Source organism: Condylura cristata, unplaced genomic scaffold (assembly GCF_000260355.1).
Source record: "Condylura cristata isolate star-nosed mole 26May11 unplaced genomic scaffold, ConCri1.0 scaffold00024, whole genome shotgun sequence".
Classification (NCBI taxonomy): domain Eukaryota; kingdom Metazoa; phylum Chordata; class Mammalia; order Eulipotyphla; family Talpidae; genus Condylura; species Condylura cristata.
This window is the reverse complement of record NW_004567125.1, coordinates 29,650,953-29,666,428: the sequence shown is the minus strand read 5'-3', so window position 1 is coordinate 29,666,428 and position 15,476 is coordinate 29,650,953. Positions and strand designations below refer to the sequence as shown.

Sequence of the window (15,476 nt, the reverse complement as noted above, 5' to 3'; positions counted from 1 at the left end):
ACCCTGCCCTCATGAACCAGTATTTCCACCCCCTTTCCCCAGACTTTGACAATCACTAATCTTTCTGTGAATTTACCTGATCTGGATATTTGTTGTAAAGGGATCACACACCAGCTTTTCATGTCTGATTTCTCACATCACTGTGGAAGTGCATGTCAGAGCTTCACTCCTTTTCATGGCTGATACTTCACCATGTGGATGGATCATGTTTTTGTCTAATCTGCTTACTGTTGATGGACTCCCCTTTCTCCTTTTGTTCTCATGATTTATTTGTTGAAAATCTTGGTGTCTGTCCTATAGTTGTTCTCCTCTTAAGCAGCGATTTTATAGATCACAGCCCTGTGTAGTTGTTTGGCTTCTCCCTTTGTCCTCTGTTTCCTGCAAATTGGTCACGAGCGTGTATGCTGTCACTGACGTTTAAACACAATTGAAATGTTAGTGACTCACATATGTACAATTAGATTTATGGTTTCATTTTGCTCTTGATTTTTAAGGACTGCCTTTAATTTTATTTTGATTTATTTTGTGCATTATCATAGTCATCTGAAATATTTGCATATTACAAACTCAAATCTGTAAACAAGGTTCATTCAGGGAGAATAATCCATATTCCCAATCTCTATATTAGTTTTTTACTTAGCCTTTAATAATTAATTTATTATCATTAATTTCTGACATTTTTGTTAGCATTAAGAGTATACTTATAGTTATAATTATGTATTTTGTAATTTCAAAATTATACAGTACATAGGAGGATCATGTGTCACTTAACAGGGACATATTTTGAAAAATGTGTCATTAGGTGATTTTGTCATTGTGTGAACTTTACAGTATCATTATACAAACCTAGTTGGTACATGTGGGATCCGTCATACAGCTCCTTGGATGTACACACAAGAATGTGTGTATTGTTATGGATGTGGTTGTCATTGACTAATATGTTGACATGTGATAATGTTATGATAGAATTTTGTAACCTGGTATGGTATACTTTGTAATATATTGTATATAATGATCACTCTATTTATATAACCACAGACATGATTATTTTACTCTTTATTGACATTGTTTCTATAAATACACACATTATACTACAGTTCCCTCTTTCTTAGACAGAATGTAAACTTTCTTCTGAGAAGAGTGCCCCTGAGAAGCTCTGTGGGTGCTGGGTGTTGCTGTTTCCTGTGACCAATTAGAGGGCTTCTCCCTGGGTAGGCTGGGCTTAGCAGCTGCCCAGCGAAGCTGTCCTCTCACCTTTCCTTCTCAGGAGAGTAAGAAGATGGCCTCAAAGCGTGTCACCCAGGAAACCTTCGATGCTGCCGTGCGTGAGAACATCGAGGAGTTTGACATGGGGCCGGAGGAGGCAGTGAAGGAGGCCGTGGAACAGTTTGAGTCGCAAGGTAGGGGTGGAAACTGTCCCATGCTAGTGTTTGCCAAACAGTCACCCTATCCAAGCTCTTACCTGCAACACTGATGCCTTACCATAGGTCCAGCCCCTGACATGGGAGCCCTCTCCTCTCCCAGTGCTCTTCACTGAACTTGCTCATGCTCCCCATCTTCCGTGAGTTTGCCTGGGCTTTCCCCAGATGGATACAGGGCATTTTCAAAAAAATATCACATTAAAAAAGATTTACTTATTTATGCAAACAAGAACTGGGGTACAGGCCAGAGGTGCCGGGGTTGAGAGGACTCACCAGAGACAGAGTGGGGAGCAGAACAGGCAGATCGACTGACATACACTGCTGAGGGGAATGTGGGTGGGTCAGGAGAGGTCTGCTGTGCAGTGTGGGTCACCTCCCTGGCTGCAGTGGCTGCAGATAGCTTCATAGTGCTGTGCTTTAACCCCTTAGCCACCAGGGAGGGCCCTTAATTGTCACTTTCTTTTTTTCTTTTTAAGATTTATTTCTTTATTCATACAGAACAGAGATGGGGTACAGGCCAGAGATGCGGAGGGTGAGAGGATTCACCAGGGACAGAGTGGGGAACAGAACAGGCAGATCGATGAAGTACACTGCTGAGGGGAGCAGCTGGTGGGTCAGGAGAGGTCTGCCACGCCATGTGGTCACCTCCGGGGCAGGTGGGGATCGAACTCATGCGGAAGTGGCTTTAGCTTCTTAGTGCTGTGCTTTAACCTGCTGCGCCACAGGGAGGGCCCAATTGTCACTTTCTTGAAGAGGCATTTTCGGATCACTGACAAACAGAGCCTCCTCCCTTCCTGCCACACCTGTACCCTGACTTGAACTCATAGGGGCATATGTGTCTGTGGAAATAGATGGCATGCTGGAGAGGAGAATGACCCCAAGAGAGCTCTTTGCATTGGTGTGACAGGGCTAGGGATTCCTGCCAACAGGGGCTTCCTTCTCCCCAGGAGAAGCCACTGCAGGGCCACAGGTCACCTGATCACCTGGCAGGCAAGGCAGGCGCTGGGGATGAACATATGTCCTCGCAGCCCGCCCCATCACTTTTAGCTCCCCAATGCCAAGCCCTGTTGGAACACGCTGAGAGAGCCAGGAGTTCAACCTCAAGTCAGAGACCAGCCCCATGAGTAGAGTGGAATGTAGACACTGGAAAGGGCCCTAGGAGTCTCCCCCAGAGCAGGGGCTTCTAGAGGGGTTGGTGAGGGTGGAGATAAAGCCAGGGTGAAGGATGATGGGAGCCCCAAGAGAGGAGGGATCCCTTCCCTCTCATCCTGCCAGAGAGACTGCGCCCCGGCTGCAGCAATAGTGCCTCACCACTACTCTTTGCCAGTGGAGTGGAGGCAGCTGAGGGGCAGGGATCTCCCCACACCATATTCCTGTGTGGTTGTGGCTGCTGGGCCTGGTTTCAAGGGGGAAGGTTACCGGTGGGGAACTGGGCAGACCCCAAAGACCTCCAGATTGGGGTGTTCCACAGAAGGGACATGAAGGGTGACTTGGGCTACCTTGTAGGCATGATGACTGTTGCTTGTTTCCTAACACTGCTCCCTCCACAGGGGTTGACCTGAGCAATATTGTGAAGATGGCACCCAAAGTCTCTGCAGATGGACCCCAGGAGGCCACACATGACATCCTGCAGGTACTAGGCATGGCCACGTGGGCAGGACTGACCTCACATGCATGTCCCACAACACCTTATTACTATCTGACTGGGACACTTTTCCTGGCTGCCAGAAGGCAGGCTCAGGCTTCTAAGGTCACCCAATGGGCACAGACCTGTCTGAGTTAACAGCTGCAACTTTCAGAGTCTACTTCTGAGGGCTTCTCGAGTGTCATGCTGCACCCATCTGCCACATTCCGAGATCATCAGAGCAGTCAGAGGCTTCCTCAGACCCAAGGGTTGGCTGGTGCTCATGGTTGCCTAAGCATAGTGAGCCTTAGGGTAGAGGACACCGTGGAGAGGACCTGCTGGCCTCCCCCACTATCCCAGCAAGTTTGGTCAGAGGGAGTTGGGCTGGAAGCTAGGAAGAGAGGTTGGGGTAAGAGTAAGGTCTGTCATTTGTCAACCTACACATTCAAGAAACAAAGTATTTATTTGGTGTCAGAGAAATGCAATTTGGGGTATACAGACTGAGGTTAAAAAACCTAAACCCTGCCTCAGGGGGAGAGAAAATAGAGATTTTATTTGTGTCATAAAGGGAAAAAAGATAAGTGGTTAGAGAAAAATGTTGATCAGTGTTAACAGGGTTATACTATTCTTGGCTAGACATAATTGGTTACTGAATCTCTAGAAAAAGGAACTGACTGGTTCTGTTGTTCAGTTAAAAGTCGGTAATCTCAAACAATTGTATTTTGAGGGTATCTTAAACATTTGCTTTTGGCCCAGTTTAAATGAGACAGGTAATGAAGTTTCTCTGTGATGGCTTCCTGCCTCCATTTCAAAAATAACTTCACAGATGTCAACTTTTCACAATTACTGAGTACCAGTTGCTTACTGGCTCACTACAGCTAGTCTTTTTAGCATTTAAACTGGCTTATGCAATGGATGGTAAGACCCCTGACTTACTAATGGAGAATTGGAATCCTAGAGCCTGACCTCATTCTCCAGGGACCCACTCAAGGAAATATAAGCTCATAAAAAGTTAAATATTTTCCTCAAGGTCATCTATGAAATAGAGATAAGGTATTGGTTAGACAGCAGAAGGTTCCAGTGTCTATTGAGAACCCGCTATGGACTCAGTTTGTTAGAGATCCTGAAGGGTCTTTGTCTGGCTTTCATCAGTTTATCCCCCACAAATTTTGAGATTTAATATAAGGAAGGTTTATTATGGATCACACAATAGGAGAGGGATGGGGAAATATTCTGAGTCATATGCTCACCTGGGTGGGGGTGTCCTGGTTTTATGAGATTAATTATCAGGGTTGGGTAGCAGGGAATCTTCACCGGGGAATACATTTTAGCAGGCTGAGACCTAGGTAACTTTTATTTTTTTTTTAAAGATTTATTTATTTACGCATACAGAACTGGGGTACAGGCCATAGGTGCAGGGGCAGCGAGAAGATTCACCAGAAACAGAGTGGGGAGCAGAACATGTGTATTTCTATTGAAATACACTGCTAAGAGGAGCAGTGGGCAAGACAGGAGAGGTCCTTTGTGCTTTATGGGTCAGCTCCCTGGCCCCGGGATTGAGCTCATGCTGCAGTGACTGAGGACAGCATCACAGTGCCTTGCTTTAACCTGGTGCACCACAAGGGAGGGCCCTAGGCCACTTTTAGATCAGTCTTCTGCCATCTGAGTCTACCAGCAGGTTTCATCTGGTTCTGGAGCCTTTGGCAAAAAACCAAAGTCTTCTGCAGGGTGGAGGGTCTGTTTCTCATAGGTGATTGGCTGGCCTGGCCTATCATCCTGGCAGCTCACCAACAGGAATGTTAGACAAGGTTTAGGTCCAAGAAGTCCTGTAGCACATTCTGTGCCAGGCACTTTCCTGGCACTAACTCAATTATTCTCTTGAACATGAGCGACATTGGGGTTACACCTTACAGACACGGTAAATTAAGATCCACAGAGAAAGTGAGCTGCCTAGTAGCAAAGGAATGTGAAGGCAAAAGAGGGCATCTGCCTCGGCAAGATGTTATATCCTCCCTGCTCAGAGTTCTCACCATCTCCTGCCTTAGTGAGGTCTGATGAAAATTATCCTGTCATTTCTTTTGAATTTGTAGTAAGATGTTTGTGTTTTAAAATGAGCTTGTCTTCTGGCAGTTTTTCTATTGGATTCTTTATCTTTTTCTTACTGATTTGCAGATGACAAATGAAGGATCTCATTAAAGTAAGTCTCAAGCAGTCTCTGACTATTTGGAGTGCTTTATATTGAGCTAAATTCCTATCTTAATCTGAGGTTAGCCCATATTTATGGCCAGGAATCGAGGGCTTCCCAGAGATACATAATCCGCCAATGAGGTATAGAATTGGGACCCAGACCAGGCCCCTTTCCCAGGGAAGTGAAGATTGGAACAGTTCTACTGTCTTCTATCATCAGTACATTTCTTTTATAGAAAAATAACACAGGACATGTCCTTGGTATAAAAGATTCAAGTAACACTCAAGCACTTACAGTAAAATCTGAAAGTCTCTGCCCAACCCTGTTTTTGCACTTCCCTGAGGTTCACATTAGGGTTCATACTGACCCTTCTCCTCTCACACTGAGCAACCCCTTCTCACAGTGGCATCCACAGCACCCTTGTGCTTATGTGTCTTGACTTTAATGTGTAAAAATGCAAATCTGTAGAGGGAGAAAAATTCAACTTTGTCTTACCTTTTGAAATGAAGAATCATAGCATTTGTTGCAGGCAGTTATAGCAATCAAATGAAAATGAAGTGTTAGTACTAGTAGAAAGTGAACCTGGCTGCTCTCGTGGTGGGAAGTTGCAGAATGACAGCTGTCAGCATAGAGAGTAGATGGGTGGGCCAAGCCCTGTCACCATGCTGAGCTGTCACAGGTTGTTGCAACTGTCATCCCAAAGCCAGAGGGGCTTTGGCTTCATAAGAAGTACCTCACGATTGTGAGGAACCACCTAGCCAGCCTACTCACTCTGGACTTTCTAATGAGCTGCAGGGCAAGTAGAGATTTCTTTTAGACATGGATGCCATATGCACGTATTTGTCATCTGTTTTCCTTTCTTATCTGATTAAATAAGGTAATTGTAACTCTCCTACTATGTGTTCCCAACAACAGGTTTTTCCCATTTCTTGTAGGGTTCCATTGTTTGCTTTGGGTTTTTGTGTATGTATGTGACAAAATAAACATCATAAAAAATTTGTCTTTTATCATTTTTAGGCACATAGTTCTGCGGCATTGAGTACATTTGCACTACTATGCAACCCCTCATCACCATCTGTCTAGAATCTTCTCATCTTTACAAAATGAAAACTCTTCCCATGAAACACTTCCCCCCATTCTGGCTCCCACATCACAGTTTCTGTTTCTGTCTCTGAACCTGACTCTTGTACAGACCTCACATGAATGAGATTGCACAGTGTTTTCCCTTCTGTGTCTGGCCTATTTCCTGAGCATACTGTCCTCGAGGTTCCTTCGTGTCAGTATGCATCAGGATTTCCTCCCTTTCTAAGATCGAACAGTGTTGCAGTGTGGTCCAGGACGGTTTGTATTTGTCCATTTATCTATCAGTGGACACTTGGGTTGCTTCCACCTTTTGGTGATTGTGAAGAATGCTGCCATGATCATGGGAATACAAATTTATCTTTGAAACTCTGCTTTCAGCTCCTTTGGGTATATCCCCAGAAATGGTAATTCTATGTAGGGTAGCTTTTTTTTTTTTTGAGGAACCGCTCTACACTGTTTTCCACTGCAACTATACCATTGTATATCCCCACCTGATGTACACAGGGTTCCAATTTCTCCACAGACTCACCAGCACTTGTATTCTGTTTTGTTTTGTTTTAAAAGATTATTTATTCATACAGAACTGGGGTACAAGCCAGAAATACAGAGGGTGAGAAGAGTCACCAGAGACAGAGTAGGGAGCAGAACAGGCAGATCAAGGAAGTGCACTCCTGAGGGGAGCAGCGGGCGGGTCCGGAGAGGTCTGCCACGCCATGTGGTCATCTACGGGGTAGGCAGGGATTGAACTCAAGCTGAAATGTCTTCAGCTTCTTAGTACTGTGCTTTAACCCGCTGCGCCACCAGGGAGGGCCCTGTATTCTGTTTTTTATTAGGAACCATCATAATGGGTGTGAGGTAGTCTCTCACTGTGGTTTGATTTGCATTTCCCTGATGTCTAGTGATATTGAGCATCTTATATCTAGTCCTTCTTTGGAAAAATGTTCACTTGGGTTATACCCTCTGATTTTAAGTTTTTCCTTAATAGTTTGTTGGATTATAACATATCCTCAGTTAAGTGCACAAGTGTGAGCTCAGAGAGGGATAGACATGGTTACCTTTTGTGGGCCATCAGGTCAGATGTATGCCATTTGTAGACCTATAGACCTGTCCTCACAGGTCTGGTGCAGAATGATTCACAAACTCCTGGGACAGGTTCCTCTTGGGCTCGTGCTGAGGCAGAACCTGACATAACAGATGTGACTTGTCTGCCCTGTTCAGATTATTTTCTCCCTAAAGGCTTCGAGTTAAATTTGGATAAGTCAACTGTTTACGCATTGTGGTTTCCTTTGGCTCAGTAAATATTTGTGGAATGAGCAAGAGAGATAAGCTGGAGATGATCTGCTCTGGGCAGGTCTGGGGAAGATGGTTTTGGCCTGGCATGTGGATTAGCTGTGGCTGTGTAACAGCCAGCCTAAAAGGACAGTCATTGTATTATTTCATGTGATTTTCTGGCTTGACTGGGCTCAGCGCATTGGTTCTGCTTTTCCCACACAGAGCCTATTGCATTAATCACTAGGATGGTGAGATGTGTGCACTCTTGTGTGTGGCTTCTGCCAGGAACACAGAGATGCCTGGACATCTCCTCTACGTGTCCCATGAAGCTCCAGGCTACTAAAAGTAATAGATGTGGAAGCTGCCACAGAGGGAACAGGCCCCACAGAATTTCCACTGCAGGCCCAGATCCCAGGGTAAGAACTCTCCCAGGAGCAGGTCCCTTGTCACCATGGCCCCTTTGGTCTAAACTGAGGTCTCTCCTGTGTCCTCTAGGCCCTAGATGACCTACAGGAGTCTGTGACCCGCTCTCGTCCTGAGGAGGTATCAGCACACCTCACCCGCTTTCTCGAGCAGTGCAAGCAGCACAAAGCCTACCGCTTCCTGGCAGCCCAGAAGGGGGCCTACCCTGTCCTGCTTGCCACCTGGCAGCTGGCCTCAGCAGGTGACCAAGACCTTCTGCTGCAGGCCCTCAACGCCCTTTCAGCTCTGACTGATGGCCAGCCTGACCTGCTGGACACCCAGGGCCTGCAGCTGCTGGTGACCACACTGGCCTGTAACACCAATGCTGCTGAGCTGACCTGCTCCGGGATCCGCTGTGTACGCCATGCCTGCCTGAAGCATGAGCACAATCGACAGAGCCTGGTGAAAGCTGGTGTTCTGCCCCTGCTCACTGGTGCCATTGTCCGGCACAGCTGCTGCGCTGAAGTGGTCAGGGAGGCCTGCTGGGCACTGCGTGTCATGACCTTTGATGATGACATCCGCGTGCCCTTTGGCCACGCCCATGACCATGCTAAGATGATCGTGCAGGAGAATGGAGGCTTGAAAGTGCTCATCCAGGCTGCTAAAGGTAGGATCAGTCGGGCTTTCTTCAACTAGGAAAGCCTAGCAAGGTATAGCAACAGATCAAAGGTGAGAAGAGGATTGCTTCAGTCGTGGGGGGCTCCAGGCACCACTTACCTCTCTGTCTAGTCCCAGTGCACAGCAGCCCTAGTGGGACAGGATCCTTACTCCGGCTCACGCCCAGAGAGTCCCAGGCCAAGACCAGATCCCACACCTACCCTGGAGCTATTTTGGGGAGGGGCCTCAGTTCTCTCCAACCACACAAATGAGAGTGGGGAAGGGAAAATGCCACCAGTTGAAAGTAAGGGGACTGTTTTTACTAGATGGAGATTATTGCTGTCTCTCATCATGACCAGTGTCAAGTGGTTTACATGCTGGGTCATGTTTGGCCATAAGCTCTTGTGCACATGCATGTGCCTAAACTGGGGTGACCATACTGTCTATGGAGGTCACAGCATTGACCTCAAGGGCTCCCTGAACCTAGTAGAAGAAGAGTCTACAGCACAGAGGGAGCTAGAAAGAGTTCCCCTTCCAACCTGTCCCGTGGCTCTGGCTCCATGGCCAGCCAGCCCTGTGTGCCCCACATGACTCCAGCTCTGTCAGCTTCAATCTCCCTTCCATGCCTCCAGAGAGTGTGAACACAGGTCTGATGATCTGCAAAGTCAGGCTGCCCTTCTGAGTAATAGTTTGCATCTTCCTTATTTACAGAAGTGCATATCAGTCAGCGTAATACCAGAGACAGACCCAGTAGGATGTGTGTAGAGAGACACTATCATAAGGAATTGCCTTGTGTGGTTGTGGGCTAATAAGTTTGAAATCTGCAGGACTGGCCAGACTGGACACTGAATTCTGCAGGCAAGCTTCTTCCTCACCAGAGAGGCTTTGGTTTCCCTCTTTTCTTTTAGCTGAAGTAACTTTGGCTTATAACATGTACATTTTGGGTGTAAAATCTTTTTTTTTTTTTTTTAAGATTTTTTACTTATGTGTGTAAGAACTGGGATACAGGTGCAGAGGTGCAGGGGTGAGAGGATTCATCAGAGACAGAGTGGGGAGCAGAACAGGCTGATCTACTGAAATATACTGCTGAGGGGAGCAGCGGGCAGGTCAGGAGGTCTGCTGCACCATGTGGGTCACCCCTCTGGCCAGGGATCAGACTCATCTGCGGATAGCTTCATAGTGCTGTGCTTTAACCCCTTGCATCACCAGAGTGGGTCTTGGGTATAAAATCTTCTATATCAACACCTATATAATGTTTGCCTCCAAAAGTCTAGTTTCCATTCAGTGCCCCTGTTACCTGGCTAACCTCTCTCTGCTCCCTTCCCCCTTCCCTTTTGGCAACCACTATTCTGGTTTCACATTGTAAAAGGTCTTTTTTTCCTTGTTTGTTTTATTTAGTTCATCTATTTACATTATTTCTTTACATTCCACATGAGTGAAATTGTAACTTGTTTGAATGCTTACTTCACTTAGCATAATCCCCTCTAGGTCCACTCACATTGCAAATGGCAGGATTTCACCTTTTTTATAGCCGAGTAGAATGTCACTATGTAGATATACCACATCTTCTTTATCCACTAATTCATACATGGACATGTAGGCTGTTTTCTGTTCTTGGCTATTATGAATAATGTATAGTGACCATGAGGATGCATTTCTCTCTCTTTTTGTTAGATTTATTTATACATCTAAGAACTGGGGTGTAGGCGAGAGGTGCTGGGAGCACAGTGTCAAGAGGATTCACCAGAGACAGAACGGGGAGCAGAGCAGGCATATGTACTGAAATTCACTGCTGAGGGGAGGAGAGGTCTGCTGTGCTGTGTGGGTCAGCTCCCTGGCTGGGGTTGAACTCATGCCACAGTGGCTGGTGATAGCTTGGTAGCACTGAGACTTTATTCCCTGTGCCACCAGAGATGCCCTCCCTTTTATTGATTTATTTAAGATTTATTTTATTTATTTATGCATATAAGAGCTGGGGTATAGGCCAGTGTTGTGAGTGGTGGGGAGGGGGAGGATGAGTGGCTTCACCAGAGACTGAGTGGGGAGCAGAGCAGGTAGCCTACTGAACCACACTCCTGAGGGGAGCAGCAGGTAAGACAGGAGAGGTCTGCTGTGCCGTGTGGGTCAGCTCTCTGGCCGGGAATTGAACTCTTGCTGCAGTGGCTGCCAATAGCTTCATAGCGTTGAGACTTAACCCCTTGTGCCAACAAGACGGCCCAGGCCCTCTCTTTTAAGGCTTCAGCTGATTGGCTGAGACCTACCCAGCCCATCAAAGGTCATCTCTGTAAAGTTAGCTGGTTGTGAATAACTCACTGCACTTGAAAACACCTCCATGGCACCCTCAGATTACTGCTCATGGTATTTCAGGGGTCTGTGGCCTGACCAGGGAAAATGAACTGACCATTACAGAGCTTTATATAGAATATGCTGTCCACTCCTGATGTTGGCTTCAGCACCAGCCTCTCCTCCAGGTGCCTCTCTGTCTTGTCTTTGATGACTATGCCCTGATCAGCTCTATCCTATGTCCCTTTATAGTTTCTGGATTTCCATTCTCACTTAGGAAGTTCATTCCCACCACAAGATCATAAAAATAGTATTGGATGTTTTATTATAGCACTATTATGGATTTCTTTTTTTTTTTTTTTTGGTGAGATCATCAGTTGGTCTGGAATTTATCTGGGGCATGGGGAGGGCAGCACCACCCCAGGTCTTCCTCAGACACCAGCAGGGGGAGCTGCAGGCCCAGGAAGCCTGAGGGAGGCCCTGGTATTCACTGGGGTCCAGCTGGTACTGGAAGCACCTCTGGGAGGGTCCTGCTGGTACTGGAGGGCTTCCCTGTAGAAGAAGAATTGGCTCCAGGACCCCTGGCTCAGTTCCCTTCCCCTGTGGTTGCTCTCCTCCCTCTCCACAGCTTTCCCTGACAACCCCAGCGTCCTGAGCGAGCTCTGCAGCACCCTGTCCCGACTGGCAGTCCGCAATGAGTTCTGCCAGGAGGTGGTGGACCTCGGGGGCCTCAGCGTCCTGGTGGCCCTGTTGGCCAACTGCAGCGACCACCAGGTGGGCATCCAGAGTGCAAAAGCCCCAGCACTGTTTTTCTGTCTGTCCTTTCTTTGGACTCCCAGGAGGGCCCTGACCTCTTAGTGAACTCTGCCCATTTAGGCCTTGGGCAGCCAGGCAGCTTGAGTCAATACGAGGCCCTGCCTGCTGACCTGGAACCAAAGGTGGCTTGGAATTAAAATTTAGAAGGAAAAATAGATCCAGCCACCTTCTCTTACTGTACTTTAGCACCTTTGTATTCCTTCCCACTGGGAGTCGCGGTGGGAGTGGATGTCTGTGGGACTGGTGCAGACCCTAGCTCAGGTGTGTGAAGCTTGAATGAGGCTAGGCTCCTCTGTTTGTGAAATGGACGGAGACCCTTGCCCATCACGCCTTCATTTAGCAGCCACTTACCACCCTCTGTGTGCCCTGCTGCAGGCAGAGGTGTCTGGCCCATGGCAGCAATGACCCTGTGCTCCCCAACCCTGGATGATGGGGTCAGCCAGGCCCCTTCTATGCAGAAACCTAATTTGCTTATATTGCTGGATAGTCAGGGGCAGGGGCTTGGTGTCCCTTCCTGAGCTCTGACCTTGCTGGGTGGTGATCAGTCTCATCAGGAACTGGGCTGACCAGGGGACCCAGGCTGTGACTGCTGGCTCAAGCCACTGCCTCCTTTGTGTATGTGGGTGTTCACTTTGCCCCAAATCCTGGCCTGTATGCAAATGGGTAGCCTCAAGCACCTCATGAGCCTCCGCACCTTGTCTGTATAGCTGGTTGGTGGTAACCCTGGTTGGGTTTTTTTTTTTAAGATTTATTTATTTATGCATACAGAACTGGGGTACAGGCCAGAGGCTCAGGGGCAGTGAGAGGATTCACCAGACACATTGCAGGGAGCAGAACAGGCTGACGAAGTACACTAACCGGTGAGGGGAGCAGCAGGCGGGTCAGGAGAGGTCTGCCACAAGCCTTGTGGATTGCCTCCGGGGCAGGCGGGGATCAAACTCATGCGGAAGTGGCTTCAGCTTCTCCGTGCTGTGCTTTAACCCCCTGCGCCACCGGGAAGGGCCTGGTGACCCAGGTTTTAGTGCTGTACACGCCTAGGATGGCCACAGCTGTCAGAGCATCCCCGATGCACCCCTAGGCCCCTCTCCTTTAGCAATGAGCAGGTAGCTGGTGCCCATGGGAGAGGGGACGACCAGTGACACCACACCCTCACCCTCTGCCCTCCACCCAGGATCTGGTGAAGCAGGTGCTAAGCGCATTGCGAGCCATTGCAGGCAACGATGATGTGAAGGATGCCATCGTGCGTGCTGGCGGGACGGAACCCATCGTGGCGGCCATGACCCGGCACCTGACCAGCCCACAGGTACCCCCAGGAACACATGGTTTCTGTCTGGGCAGTGCTCTCTCTGGCTTCTTCCATGGGTTCTGACTTGGGCTGGACGAGGTAACTCTGGGCACCACCCCTGGAGGCTCTAGGTGGACTTTGGACAAGGCAAGATGGGCTAGGCAGGGCTGAGAGAGCACTGGTGCTGGGAGCTATGTGGGGGGAAGGTCTGGGAGCTGGATTTCGGGGCTGGCTGACTAGCTGGAGGATGGAGGGGGGGGGTTGAGGGAATTGGAGGTGAGCAAGGGACCAGGCCTAAGCTGACCTCTGTAAGGGCTTGATCTGTGGTTTTCCTTCCCGATGTTACCAGCACACCGTCTGGTCCAGGTGAGGTCTGCTAGGATGGTAGGCTGTCGCCCACTTCAGCCCTCTCCTTGACCTCTCTCAGGTGTGTGAGCAGAGCTGTGCAGCCCTCTGTGTGCTGGCCCTGCGCAAGCCGGAGAACAGCCGGGTCATTGTGGAATGCGGTGGGGCGCTGGCTGCGCTGCAGGCCATGAAGGCACACCCCCAGGAGGCTGGCGTGCAGGTGGGCAGTGGGGACAGCAGGGGCAGAAGGCTGGTGTGCGGGTGCGGGAGGGCAGGCACAGGTCTTCCCAGCCCCTGAGTTCTGCATCTACTGACCATGTTCCAACACATCCTACCAGCAACTGTCTCATTTCCTGCCCTTTACTCTTCCTAAGTTTGGGCTTTTTCTCTCTCAATCCCTTTTCTTTTCAACATTTTTTTGTTTACATCATTCTTAATTTTGTGCATTTTTTCCTCTCAGTTGTATTCCCCAGGGGCTTCCCATCTATCCCCTTTCAAGGGGTCTGGAGGAACAGCTGGTGGGGATCAGCTAGTGTGGGAAAGTTCCTTAGCCCACCTGATCTGCTCCTTGGCATAGTGGGGAGGGTGGGCCTGCTGTCTTGGCCTTGGGGTGCTGACAGAGCTGGAGCTGAACCATAAATGGATCACGTGCACCTGGACTTAAACCCCCCTGCTCCCTCTGCCTCCCCTGCTCCCCTTCCCTCCCTCCTAGCACAGGGCCTCCTAGTGGTCCTTAGACACACCGCTCTGGGAGGGGCTAGGAGGGTGTCTTTGCTCTAGCTGTTCCCGCCCTCAGCACATGGTGGTCTTGACTCATCTCTACATCTGATCACCCTGGCTAGATGCTTTTCACACCTTACCTGCTTCTCATCTGGTCTCCACTAGTATTGAATACCATCCTGCAATGCTTTGAGTCCCTACACAAAGCAGATTATGTAGGACATATCTGGACCCATGACTGGATGAGTAATGTATTGATATACTCGGCAAATAGACCTGTATACCCTGGACTCTAGCGAGGCTCCTGCCAGTTTCAGAGGACCTCTGAGACTGAGCTGTGATCAGAACTTTCCTTCCTAACAGACTGGTCCAGGTGAGGTCTGTGGGGATGCTGGGGTGTTGCCCACTTTAGCCATGCCCTTGGCCCCTCAGCTGTGTGAGCAGAGCTGTCAGCTTCTATGCACCTGAGCTTCAGTTGCCTCACTTAGGAGGTGGGGGACTGGACCTGGCTTCCTGAGACAGGTGAAGTGGGAGAGGAGTGCAGTCTCGTGACTACACTGGTGCCCACTGAATATGGGCCGTGGCCTTTATTGCCCCATTGTCACGGGCGGTTTCTTAAGTTAGAGTGGGCCCCACCCCACTGCCTCACCCACACTAGCTCATAACTGCTCACCTGTCCCTTCCAGAAACAGGCCTGCATGCTGATCCGCAACCTGGTGGCCCGCAGCCAGGCCTTCTCACAGCCCATCCTTGACCTGGGGGCTGAGGCACTCATCTCTCAGGCCCGTGCCACCCACCGAGACTGTGAGGATGTGGCCAAGGCTGCCCTGCGGGACCTGGGCTGCCATGTCGAACTACGAGAGCTATGGACTGGCCAGAAGGGTAACCTGGCACAGTGACCTCAGGCTTGGCCTGGGTGTGATCTGGCTGAGTTGTATGACTCAGGAACAGGGCAGAGGGAAGTCTGTATCTTGCTGAGCTGCCCCCAGACCTGGCCCCTCAGCGCTAGGTATAGGCTGGGGGTGGGAGGGAGCATCGATGGGATATCAGCACTGCAGAAATCAGCCCCTGGGTCCCAGCCTCTCCTCTCCATCCAAAGACATTGGCATCATCCATCCTATATCCCTTTGTCCCCATGCTCTTTCCAACTAGAAGTATTTGTTCAGCAGTCTGGTATTGGGGCCCCAAAGGTAGTCTGAGATTCACAGTCACACTAGCCAACCTCAGAGAAGGCCAGGGAGCTGTTCCTGCTTGTTTTCCTCTCTGTAAATGGGTCCCAGATATCTTGGTCTGCTGGCCAAAGGGTAAAGACAGAGGCTCATGCACCTCAGGGACCGAGGCCAGCCGCTGGTACTGGTAATAAAGGACATTGGATGAACA

At 49.1% G+C, this 15,476-nt stretch overlaps 1 protein-coding gene across 4 annotated transcripts in view; it reads left to right on the top strand.

The window, feature by feature from the left end:
- Positions 1-15,476, top strand: part of ARMC6 (armadillo repeat containing 6) — a 19,214-nt gene extending 3,738 nt beyond the window's left edge. For all 4 annotated transcript variants that reach the window (XM_012729044.1, XM_012729043.1, XM_004688167.2 and 1 more), the window contains 7 exons: positions 1,268-1,400; positions 2,972-3,054; positions 8,084-8,657; positions 11,559-11,704; positions 12,918-13,049; positions 13,459-13,596; positions 14,783-15,476. In XM_012729044.1, the coding sequence (XP_012584498.1) occupies positions 1,280-1,400; positions 2,972-3,054; positions 8,084-8,657; positions 11,559-11,704; positions 12,918-13,049; positions 13,459-13,596; positions 14,783-14,995 (1,407 nt within the window). In that variant the 5' untranslated portion in view covers positions 1,268-1,279 and the 3' untranslated portion in view covers positions 14,996-15,476. The remainder of the gene's footprint in view (positions 1-1,267; positions 1,401-2,971; positions 3,055-8,083; positions 8,658-11,558; positions 11,705-12,917; positions 13,050-13,458; positions 13,597-14,782) is intronic.